Consider the following 12,273-nt stretch of genomic DNA (forward strand, 5'->3'; position numbering starts at 1 on the left):
TTCCAGGGCTATTTAACTTTGCATTAAAAATATGCCAGATGAGGGTATTTGTAAGAAATAGTTTGCTTCGTCAAGCAAGAACGCTTGTTTGTGTTCCGTGTTGCGATGTAACCACCTGGAATGTTTTGGCGTCATCTTTTAACTCCGCTCCCCAAAAAAGGTTCGATTTCTTTGGAAAGAATGTTGGACTTTTCCAAGTTCCTGAATTGAAGAATCCAGATGGATTCCGCAAAGCTAAAGTAAGACTGTAATACAACATTTAATAAAAAATAATAAATCTAAGTTGTTTTTGTAATATTTTATTATTTAAACTGAAGGGTTTATTTTAAATGTTTTTATCTTTATTACTATCTACAAATGCTTTGTTTAACATTTCTTTATTGTTATGTATGACATTTTCTGTTTAAAAGGTGTAGTAAATCATAAAGCGAGCATGATGGTTAATACATTCAGGGCTTATCCTTGAAATATTTTGCTATTTTGAGGTAAAAAACAGTATGAAAACGGTCAGTGGATGTCTTTAACATTCGATTTTTTAAGTAAACATTGTCTAGGATAGTGAAGAATGGTGTTAGTTTGTCACCGATAACTAATAACGGCTGTATTTACACTATGACATAAGTAATTAACAAATGATCAACTTTTAACAAGACAAGCAATTAAATGTACATTTTTTTTAAATTTGGAGTCCAGCAATTTCTGCTTTCATTAATTCAGGAACATGCGATGTCTGAAGGATGGAAGATTCTAGAAAAAGCAGTTTCATGCGAACCTGGAGAGGAAACGATAACTTTGTTCGATGAACTATCGGATACACTTTGCAGGTTCAACATTTTATAAACCTAAACAAAACCATTTTTTTACTTTACCATTTATTTTGTTAGTTTTGTCTTCTTACTGAAATTGCAATATCCTTTCTTACACAAATTCCAATATGCAGTTTGTAATGTTTTGTTTAAATAGATATTTATTTGAAGTAACCTTGATTTTTTGTGAAGATTTTAAAATTATTTCTGTTTTTTGTTAATTAACTTATTTTTTTTTGTTAATTAAACCTTTTTTTGCAAATATGACATAGTGAATGTATTTTTTTAATTGCTACAATGTAACTTTTTTCAGGATAAGGTTTTATTTTGATTCTACATCATACTACAAAATTTACCTATTAGGATATCATGAAACATAATATTTTATTGGAATTGTAAAACAATGCTTACTCTATTTTGACCTTGATAATATTTCTACTCTCTGCTGTTTATAATTGCTAAAACAGTACAACCACTTCTGTTTAGGTTTATACAACAATTAAACATTTTACCAACCTACTTTAAATTATAATTTTGTCAGTCCTAATAGTTGCAGTTTTTTAAGCTTATTATATACTGTATGAGACTTAGAACTACATATTTTAAACTTTAAATAACAAGCATTTGTTTGTTTCAAATTTTTTGCAATAAAATATATTTTTCAGAGTTGCCGACTTGTCGGATTTTGTTCGTTGTGCTCATCCGGATTCAGAGTTTGCTGAAGCGGCAGCCGACGCGCACATCGGGATCGGAACGATGGTTGAAGAACTCAACACGAACACCGACCTCTACAACAGCATTGCGAGGGTGACCGAGGATAAGGGGGTTATGGCAAGGTAAATCACCTTGCAACCATAATGACAGATTTTGCTATATTCCCAAAGCTTTTCTAAAAATTTTGCCTGACGGACCCGCGGCAATTATTTTGATATTTCGCGGCCCTATAAAAATTCAAGGGTCAGTTGACCTATGTTTGTTGTAGTACACTAGTGCAGTCACAATTCTTTCTAATGAAACAACTTTCTAATTAAAGCAAATGATTCGCTGAGCAGGTAGTACAGCACCGAATAATAAAACATAACTATAGACAATAATGATGACAGAGGATTGTCATTTATAAGCAGTTAACATTAATGTTTTTTTAAATTTGTGTGAAGATGTTATGGAAAGAATTATGTTTTACCCATAATGGAGTTATTGCTATATTTTAAAGAAAGTATGTATGCAATTCTAATTAACAAAAAAATTCAAAGTCTATTTTTTAAGGAACAAACTTAAATTACGACATAGACAATTTTGAAATAAGCTATTCTTGCCAGGTATAATATATAACCGAGTGTTGCTCTTCCAGCAGTATATATAATAGATCGACGTTTCGACGTGCTATACAGAACGTCTTCATCAGGATACTGACGTTAATGTAAAACAGATTTCTTATAAATCAAAAAGTAACAATTCGTGCGATTACAAAACTGGCACCAACGCTCAGTGGTGCAAAAGCGCACGATAGCTAATCGGCATAGAACGTCAGTTTTTACGTTCATGGTGCTGGCGCGTGAATGGAAGTTCCACGACTCAAGTAAACCTCGCTTGTGGTAAATTTCCTTCTATAACAATTGAGCAGCAGAAAAGTTTTGAAAATATTTTATTTACTCTTACTGCAGTATAAACATTTTTTTTTAAGTTTAAATAATTGTTTGTGTAGGTTAGATGAGGAAACTCGTATAGTAGCGGATCTTTTCATGTTCGATTTCAAAATAAGTGGAATCCACCTGAATGCAGAACAAAGACAAAAAGCTGTTCAGCTTCATGAAGAAATATTACAACTCACTTCACAATTTCTACAGGTTAAATGAGATTGTGGTACTTGGTGTATTTATAAGTTATGTTTTTGAATAAAATTACATGCATGCAACCCAAACTTGGCTTCCACCATTTTTATGTTAAAACAAAATTGTTTCTATTAACCTTTTGACCACATATGTTTTCAAAATAAACTTAAAAAAAGCTAAAGTTTATCCGCTTTTTGCGAATTTTAATTTTTTTTTTTATATCTCATAATATTGACATGATTTTTGTTTCCAGCAATCACATTCTGCAGTTGCATTTGCCAAATCTGACCTTCCCGAAGACTTTCAAGGTCGTTTCAAGGAGGTGGGCGACCATATTGTCGTGTCGAACCTACACAGCGATAATCCCGACCCTGTTATCAGGGAAGCAGCGTACCGATTGTATTATCACACAAATCCTGAGACCGAAGCCACACTTAGCAAGTAAGTTAAACTTTTTTTTTTTGAGGTTAAATATTTTTATTTTTTGCAATCCTATGTAAAATACATTTTAAAACTTTGGGATTTCGAAATCAAAGTTAGTGACTGTGATGAATTTGAAAACAAGTTTTGTTTGGTTTAATAGTTTTTTTTAGTTTTTTGCAAATAATTCCTAAATACATTCAACTTCTGGATCTATCATAAAATTTAATCTTAAATTTGTGATTCATGTTTAAAATTTAAAAGGAAGAACTTTGTCAGTCAGTTATTTTTATTATTTTAGTTTGTTTTACTTTTTGTGGTTAGTTCTGTCACCTTATTCAGGTGAAATCAATATTTTTATATGTAATATAAAAAAATTACAAGATCTTATTATTTTAATGTATTTATTTTTTGTATTATAACTAACCTGTTGCATATTTTTTAATATTTGCAGGTTACTAGAAGCGAGGAATGATGTTGCCCGACTGGTTGGATTCGATACTTTTTCCCACCGTGCTCTCAAGTCAACCATGGCTAAAGAACCAAAGCAAGTGCTCAACTTTCTAAACAGCTTGTCCGAGAGGTTAAAACCAATTGTCAAGGTAAATTTACCACCAAATATATTAAATTGTAGACAGAAGAAGAACAAATGGGTGGGCGAGGTTTGGAGTTTGATTGCCAGCAGAAATACTTCACTCATGGATTTGAATGCATCCAGTTATTGATAGCGCCAGATAAGATTGGATTAGATTTTAATTTATTTCGGAACAACGGTACCGATATACGCATGCAAAATTTGAAATACAGAAGAAGGGTCCGTAGTTCCTGAATAAGCAAGATAAACAGTGATTTGCATGTTGTCTTGTTGAAATAAAAATCAGAAATTGAATTATATAGAGATATTTAGTATTTTCCGTACCAGACATTGTTAAAAAAGTGTTATATAGACAGTAAGGTGCGACTAGGGATGTCAGGTAATTTTGGTTCGGAGCTGATATCTGATGCCAAGTGGTATTATCTGTACTTGTCCAATAATAGGATACTGTCATAGTAATGCTGTAATTGGTTTTGGATCTGTTGGTCTTCTTGCCCAAATATTAGGTATTCAAATAAAATATTAGACATCGCTGTTCACAACTAAACTCTGACTAGGACTAAACCTAATATTTCGCCGTAGCAGGATTTCGGTTGTTTTAAACCGACTCCACGGCCGTAAACAGAATTTGATTGAATTTTGCACCGTGTGATTTTGCTGGGTTAAATGTAATTTCTGTATATTCAGCGAGAATTTGATGAAGTCAAGGTATCCAGTTTGGTGAAATCTCCATTAAGTAAAGATTTCAAAGCGTGGGATTTGCATTACAACATTTCAAAACTGAAAGAAGACAAGTAAGAAAAGTGAAGATTTGTCCTTAAAGTCGTCAAATGTAAATTTTCAATTTGTCTTTTTATAGAGCTTTAATTGATCCTGTGCTGTACAGTTCATTTTTCTCTCTTGGTGATTGTATGGACGGATTGAACACATTGTATAAAGTAAGTTCTCATTTCAATGCGAGCCTTTTAAAAACTTATGTAATACACATTTGTTTTTTTAATCAATTGATTTTGGAATGTACAATTCTCACGTAGACATAAATTTGCAGACCAAGTGAAACATTTGCGCTATTTTTTAAAGCATTTTTTGTTATTTATGGAGCATATAAAAAGCATATAAAAAAATAAAATAGTAATTATATTAATTTTATGTATTATATAATGCTTTGTTAAGGTTTTAATTTGATTTGATTTCAATTTGTAAAGGCAAAATCTTTGGATTACCTTAATCGTCATAAATATCCCAAGATGTTTTAATTTGGTGTTCTGATTATCATTTGCATTTGAATAGTTTCTGTTCTAAGGATTGTAGAGTCTAGTCACAATAGTTATAATTATTTTATCTTAAATTCAGTCTTTTCGACGATTATAAGATAATAATATACCGAAAGACATTTGTAAACTTCACCAACTTTCCTGAAACATTCCCAGTCCCTGTTCAATGTGACCTTGAGTCCGGCGCCAGTGCAGAAAGGTGAAACGTGGTCAAATGACGTCATCAAGCTGGCAGTGAGGCACGGAACCGAGGGAACCTTGGGCCATATTTACTGCGACTTCTTCAACAGGGCGGGGAAGCCCCAGCAGGATTGTCACTTCACAATAAGGTTTGTTTTTGTTTTGGTTTGAAAATCATTTTCCTTATTTGTATAAGAAGTTGCTTTTACTTCCGCATATTGTAGTTTTTTTTAATTGTGTTCATGGATTTTGCCAATTTCCTGAAATCAAAATAACGATGTTTTTATTAAAAAATCTGTTTTTAAGCTGTGTAAAACAACGTTACAGATACGTAAAGTCATATTTTTAGTTTTTTAAAAGTGATCCACCGGCCCTAGTTTGTATATTCAAGTTTGAGTAAATAAAATACAGTCTAATTCATCCTTAGGTGTGGTTGACCAGATTAAGAGAAACACTCGATGTACGAAAACTTGTTAAGATTAAAATTAAATTTGTAACAATTGCCGGCTGATTTCCAGGTTTAGAATTACTTAAATACGGTTTTAACAAACACTTCTACTAAAAAGTAGGACTAATGCTTAATTTACCCCCAAGAATAAAAAACCTGAAACAGGGGAATAGGGGATAGGGGATGCCTTACAAGTGTTATATTACCGGTAGGGCGGTCGCCGCTTGCGTGATGGTGAATTATCGTAAAAAACATATCTTAAACAGCTTCTCAGTGGATCATTTTTAAAGTTTGAAAAACACTTTGTAAATTTATATTAATAAAAACACAATGGGAAAAGCAGTACTGTAACTTTTGATTTAAATTTAAACGAACCCGCAATATGCCCCTGTTTTTCGATAAGGTAGGGGGAAGACGCTGTTGCTAAGCAACAGTCCCGGCTGGGTATGCCCGATAATATCTGTATGTTTGTCTATTTTAACAACCTGAATTCAAATTTTAAGCTTAATTTACTCCCAGGGGAGGTCGAAGATTGCGCGATGTGAGTTATCAGTTTAAGAGGAACACTTGTACGAAACACAGTTGTACGAAAACTTGTTAAGATTAAAATAAAATTTGTAAAAATTACCGGCTGATTTTCAGGTTTAGAATTACTCAAATACGTTTTCAACAAACACTTTTACTAAAAAGTCGACTAATGCTTAATTTGTCACAATTTTTTCACATTCACATTTTAAGCTTGATTTACCCGCAGGGGAGGTCGACGCTTGCGTGATGGGAGTTACCAATCCCCGATCGTAGTTTTGATGCTGCATCTTCCCTCACCCACCCTGGCCCAACCCCCACTTTTACCCCCTTCATCGGTCAACAACTTGTTCCACGAGATGGGTCATGCAATGCATTCGATGCTGGCGAGAACGAGATACCAACATGTGACTGGTACAAGGTGCGCTACTGACTTCGCTGAGGTGAGGAATGTTCATTTTAGCTGTAACAGATATACGCGGCAGTGCCGTAACAAGCCGTTTTTCAACAAATGTCCATTCCAAGTCATTTAGAATGACCTAACTCCAGGTCAAGTCATTTTGAACAAATTGCAAGTTTAAATGACTTAACTTTAAAAAAAAACACGTTCCATTCTGCCAGTCATTTGAGTAAAAAACTTGAGTTAAGTCATTTTGAAAAAACATACTTAGGTCAAGTGATTGATAAAAGTGAATAAAGCCATTGCAACACTGATACCAACTTGTAGGAGATGGAAGTGTTGAATTCTGACTTTAAGTATTTAGAGCAATGGTTGTCGAATGTTTTTTCACGTATATTTAAGCCACATGTTGTAAACAATTCGTTTGAAAATGACTTGAGTCAAGTCTGAGTCATTAGTTACGCAAGTCAATTTCAAGTCTTTCTCTGTACTATTACAGTATTTTGCAAGTTTGTAATTGCCGAACGTAGTGCAATTTTGTGTAAACTTTTGCAATTTTTTTTCCTTCAACCAAAATATAAATTAAATGAATTATTTTAAGCGATATCGTAATTTTTGCCTCTCATTACATGTTTGTTTAGCTCCCTTCATTGTTAATGCAAAATTTACAAAGCTGCAAAATGAACGTAAATTAGTATGATTTCAACTATATTTTGTGTCTAGAAAATTTAGGGTATTTTTGACTGGGACTTACCAATAAGATTATTTTATTCTCATTTAATATTCCCGTCCATGTCTCCTCAGTGCTAATGGAATACTTTGCAAAACTATACCAAATTAGTGCAAATTTCAAGTAAACCTTGCAATTTTTAAGTTTTTCCTTTAACCGCTAGTGCCGATGAAACTCCGACAAAAAATAAACATTAAATATTTTGACTGACGTGATTATTTCCCTCCTTGTACAATTGTATTTCAGGTCCCCTCAGTGCTAATGGAGTACTTTGCTAGCGATCACCGCGTTCTTTCAACATTTGCTCGTCACCACAGAACACGACAAACACTGCCCAGAGATATGATCGACAAACTGAACCACTCCGATCAAGTCTGCGAGGGAATTGAAATGCAAACGCAGGTAAATGGTTTGCCATAGTCAAATTTTTAGTTGAATGAAATTTAACTTTTTCTGAATGGTCTATTTTTGTATTTCAGGTGTTTTATTCCCTCGTTGACCAAATATTCCACGGGGACAACCCAAGAAATTTGCCAACCAAGGAAATTGTCGACAAGGTAACACTTTAACATTGTAAAACGGTAATCTGATGGTCGGTTTATGTTTTAAAATAATTTTGAGTTTTTTTAATTATGAAGTCGAGGTATTTAAGAAAACATAAATTGTCTGCTCTAATGTCCTGTTTTCCCTTGTAAATGTGAATTTTGGCAAAATATGTATTGTATTTAGCAACCCCACTTGCCCGAAACCCACACTTTTATTACGTAGATAATGCGCATTGTCTTATTAGAATATTTAAACAATGTCAATTCTCCATCGTTTTGATATTGACTCTATTTTCGACCTACGTCATACTCTCACCTCTATCCACTATGACATCAATACAATGGTCATTGTGTTATTAGAACGTTAAAACAATGCAACTTCATTATATACAGTTAGTGTTCCTTTTTTAACTCGTTAATTGTTAAGTTCTTTTATTACTTTTTAGGTCCAAGCCAACCATTACCTGATGCCTTCTGTGGAAAACACGTCTTGGCATTTAAGATTTCCCCACTTCGCGAGTTACGGCGCTAAATATTATTCCTACCTACTTTCAAGGGCGGTCGCTTCTAAACTCTGGAACAACTGTTTCAACAGCGACCCATTCAACAGAGAAATGGGACAGCGTTACAGGTAAAAGAATGTAGCCGTGGAATTAGTTAAATAACATCACAAAAATGGATTTTTGCGTTTTTTACCAGTTTTCAATTTTGTTTTGCTAGCAATTTAAGCAGTCCGCTAGTGTTTTTTTTAGGTAAGCCGGCCAAAAAATCAGATCAAAACACCAAGAATGTAATGCAAACCAAACTTATGTAGCGTCTTACAATTAGCTTAAATTCCGCGGTTATTCCAGTCTATAAAATTGATTACAGAGGGCGTAACAAATGTAGCACACGAAAAATGCTACAAATCAAGATTGTTACTGAGCAACACACGCATCCAAGTGGGCTCTCATTAAATTATGCGCGAAATAAATACAAACTGAATAAAATTGGGTTTTTTCTGTTTTTGAAAAGTTCTGATTTTCAGTTTACACACCAATCGGCATGTTTTTATGTGCCCCTGAAGTGGTTTGGCTCTAATTATCCAGCTATCGATTATATCAGCGGTTCCCAAACATTCTACAAATTTTACCTGGTTGACTCTTTGCAATTATTCTGACATTTCGCGGCCCTATAAAAATTCAGTTGACCCATGTTTCTTGTAGTACACCAGTGCAGTCACGATTCTTTCTAATCTAACAACCTTTTTTTCTTTTTGTTTCGATACGCTGATAGCAATGCGAACGATTCACTGTTATTAGGTAGTACAGCATAAAAGATGCCACTAGAGACCGGGTTGGTCGTTCGATTCCCAGCTCTCCGTTGCAATACCTGTTACTTCTGCTGTAGTTGCAAGTAGCCTGTCTTTTTCCGTTAAATTTCACTAAAACCCTAGAAACACCGATGGCGCGAATCCCTGAATTTGTATTTGTTCATTTATATTTGTCTTTCGGCACATTAAAGATTTTCTAACGATGATTGATTTCACAAAAAAAACGAGGAAAACTGTTTGCGCGAACCCCTTTCCTAATTTCCTGTAGTTTTCTTTTTCTTTTGGCCTCCTTGCACATTAAAGAATTACTGACGCTTGTGTATTTTTACTGGCAGGCAAGAAATGCTTCGTCATGGTGGAGGCCATGACCCGGTAAAAATGTACGAAGCCATGCTCGGAGAAAACTTTGACCTCGAGCATCTTGCAGATACTTTGATCAGCGATATCGACGTCAAAGTGTAACGCCCGATTTCTTCAAACTTGCTGCAATAGGAATTTCTTAAATAAACTATTTACCTTCGTTCCAATGTTAAAAAGCGATTCAGATTGAACATTGAGTGATAAGGAATAAACTCAGCGCAGAATCTAGCAGTTAATGAAAGACACTTATATGTCTAGCAGTTGTAATGACTTGACTTGAGTCTCTGTTTCCACAAGACTAACCTTGCTTAACTTGGAAGCTATTTATAAATAAACTGTTGCTGCCAGGCCTTGTAGCAACTGTAAAATTGTTTTTTCTGGCAATTGCTGACAATAAACACTTTATGGACCCGAGGTCATTTCTATTAAAGTCATTTGTACATAAAATGTTTCAATTGAAAACCTTTTTTGGTTGAAATTCTGCCTCAATTTTTATATGTAAACACATATGTTTTGTTTTAACGTTTGGAATGAATTTACTAAGTTTTGTAGTTTAACATTATTTTTGATGCCAATGTCTCGGAAACTTCGTAAGATCTTATTTAAAACCCATTCAAAGACACTATATGTCCACTTCTTGGAACAAGATGCAATACAAGAAACCTTGCTGTATTTAACCACATCGCAAGAACATGCGCTGAACAGTGGTAGTACACGATTTAACTTAGTGAGAAACGTAGAATTGCTAAAATACCCCTTGGGACTAGAGCAGGGGTTCTTAAACTGGTGTCAATGGACCCCCTGGGGGTCCGTGAACTACTTTTAGGGGGTCCATGAAGGTCTAATTGGAATATTTGTGTATATATTTAAGAAGTAATTAATTTATTAAAGAAAACAATCTAATTAAAAATAAAACGGATTTGCACTGAATGTATTTAGACTCTATTTCACTTTCACATTTTTGGACCGAATCAGCAAATTTATGAAGTCTATTTCAATTTATGACGTAATTTTTTAATTTTTTTTTTTGCCTACAGTGGTCCACGCGAGATGAAAGAAAATTTCAGGGGTCCGCGTTAAAAAAAGTTTAAGAACCCCTTGACTAGACCATCCCTAGTGAAAAAACTTGGGGTGCTCAGCCCTCCTAGAACAATAATAAATCGTCATGCAAAATACTTTTGATACGTACGAAAAAGGTACCATTTTCACAAAAATTCCGTTAGTTAATCAATTATATTATTTGCCTTCACTTAAAATACATTTTAACTGTTTTATCACTTTGCCTTGAAACTTATTTTAACAGTGAGCATTTTATGACGTCATATTTAGCGCCAAATTTTGAACACCCCATGTCAAAAACAAAAGTCGGCGTCTATGCACATACCATATTAGGCCCTGTGGATTTACATCTCATGATTTTAATCTTGGGACTTTTATCCAATTATTGGGGTTTTTAGACAAGAAACCTTGGGATAAATAGAAAATCAGAGTGGCAGCCCTGTATTATACAATTGACAACGCAAAGTAAAGCCTCCTTACTTTTTTATTATTAAAAACGTCATTTTTGGGGCAGTTAATGTTTCTGCTGTTCGCGCTAATAACTGATGTTGGTGTAACAACGGCATTTTTTAACTGAAGCAGATTCTCTGAAGAGGTGGTGAACTGTGACTTTCAAAGTGGCCTTTTTTATGTAATGATTGTTACCGCAAAATTATTCTCTATAAAAATAAGCATATCCTAAGACCACGTGTTTAATGTGTAATTGACACAACTTATTTTTCCTCAACCGCAGCTTGTATTTTAGCTGATTCGGCAAAACCGGTTCATAAAGGTCCGGTTCGGATACAATATAAGTTGCGTTAAATTTTATAAAGTGGGTGGATACATGTAAAGAATAATTTGAATTGTAATTGTAAGTCATTTAATCAAAGTTACATGACGTATTTGAAAAACAGCAACTCATTATTAAAATATCTAAAAAATATAAAAACAACGTTTTTTGTTCATATTTTTGTCATAAAATTTTGGACATAGCGTAACTTGACTCCGTAAAATAAAAGTTGTGACATGCTGGAGCGAACCGCTTATATTTACAGGTTCCGGTTCGGTTAAGGTTCAGGTACTTTCAAAATATTCGGTTCAGTTCCGGTTCGGCTCCTTAAAATCTTACAAAAACCGGTTCAGGTTCGGCAAAAATTGACCCAAAACCGGTTCATAAAGTTCCGGTTCGACTCCCTGGTCTAAACAATCAATTACAAATACTTCACCGGTTCGCCGCACGTGTTCGCTTTGTTGGACGTTAATTGGCTGTGTCTGATAAATTTTTCATGACGTCATTACAAATCACTATTCGTGTATGACGTCATTATTCATTAACGATAGACGAAAATATGGGAATTCCCTAAGTTTATTTCTGGATCACCCCCGACTGTCATTTATAGATGGAATAAGATATAAAAATGTATCAGTATCCAAATTGCAAGTCAGCATTAAGTATGTTTGCTGTTCATTATGTTCATAAGAAGCTGGAACCACATATCATACTGTACCTCTAGACAGAATGGATGATCCCTGAAATGGACCACAAACCAGTGTCAAACTGTGCCGTATTGACCTTGTTTGCTGGTAATTTCAAAAATGTATATTTCATAAAGCTAGGCTTGGCATTTATTTGTGACCAATGTCATCATACAAGGATTGTAATTGAATAGATTTTGAAGTAATTGGCAACAAGCAAAGCATAATTGCAACTGTGGAAAACTAAATGTGTAAAAATAGGTTGGTATCATTCCCATGATCCTAATAACCACCAATAAATAACACCTTCACCTTTATCTGCAAAATAA

General features: G+C 34.1%; 1 protein-coding gene across 1 annotated transcript; it reads left to right on the top strand.

Moving 5' to 3' along the window:
* Positions 1-3: 3 nt before the first annotated feature.
* On the top strand, positions 4-9,905 carry LOC146165666 (mitochondrial intermediate peptidase-like). The gene is made up of 14 exons (XM_083383254.1): positions 4-239; positions 718-824; positions 1,472-1,642; positions 2,512-2,653; positions 2,892-3,079; positions 3,513-3,660; positions 4,341-4,447; positions 4,513-4,591; positions 5,084-5,256; positions 6,310-6,523; positions 7,457-7,612; positions 7,690-7,767; positions 8,202-8,386; positions 9,403-9,905. The coding sequence occupies exons 1-14, from the start codon at positions 39-41 to the stop codon at positions 9,527-9,529; spliced, it is 2,076 nt and encodes a 691-aa protein (XP_083239380.1). The 5' UTR covers positions 4-38; the 3' UTR covers positions 9,530-9,905.
* The last annotated feature ends 2,368 nt before the right edge of the window (positions 9,906-12,273 follow it).

Source organism: Ascidiella aspersa, chromosome 2, assembly GCF_963924565.1.
Source record: "Ascidiella aspersa chromosome 2, kaAscAspe10.2, whole genome shotgun sequence".
NCBI lineage: Eukaryota > Metazoa > Chordata > Ascidiacea > Phlebobranchia > Ascidiidae > Ascidiella > Ascidiella aspersa.

What these genes read in the sequence shown, in the direction of transcription:
- LOC146165666 (XM_083383254.1), top strand. Translation starts at nt 39, where the DNA reads ATGAGGGTATTTGTAAGAAATAGTTTGCTTCGTCAAGCAAGAACGCTT. An exon ending in ATGGATTCCGCAAAGCTAAA is followed by an intron (nt 240 to 717) that starts GTAAGACTGTAA and finishes TCATTAATTCAG; the next exon opens with GAACATGCGATGTCTGAAGG. An exon ending in GCGCTACTGACTTCGCTGAG is followed by an intron (nt 6,524 to 7,456) that starts GTGAGGAATGTT and finishes ATTGTATTTCAG; the next exon opens with GTCCCCTCAGTGCTAATGGA.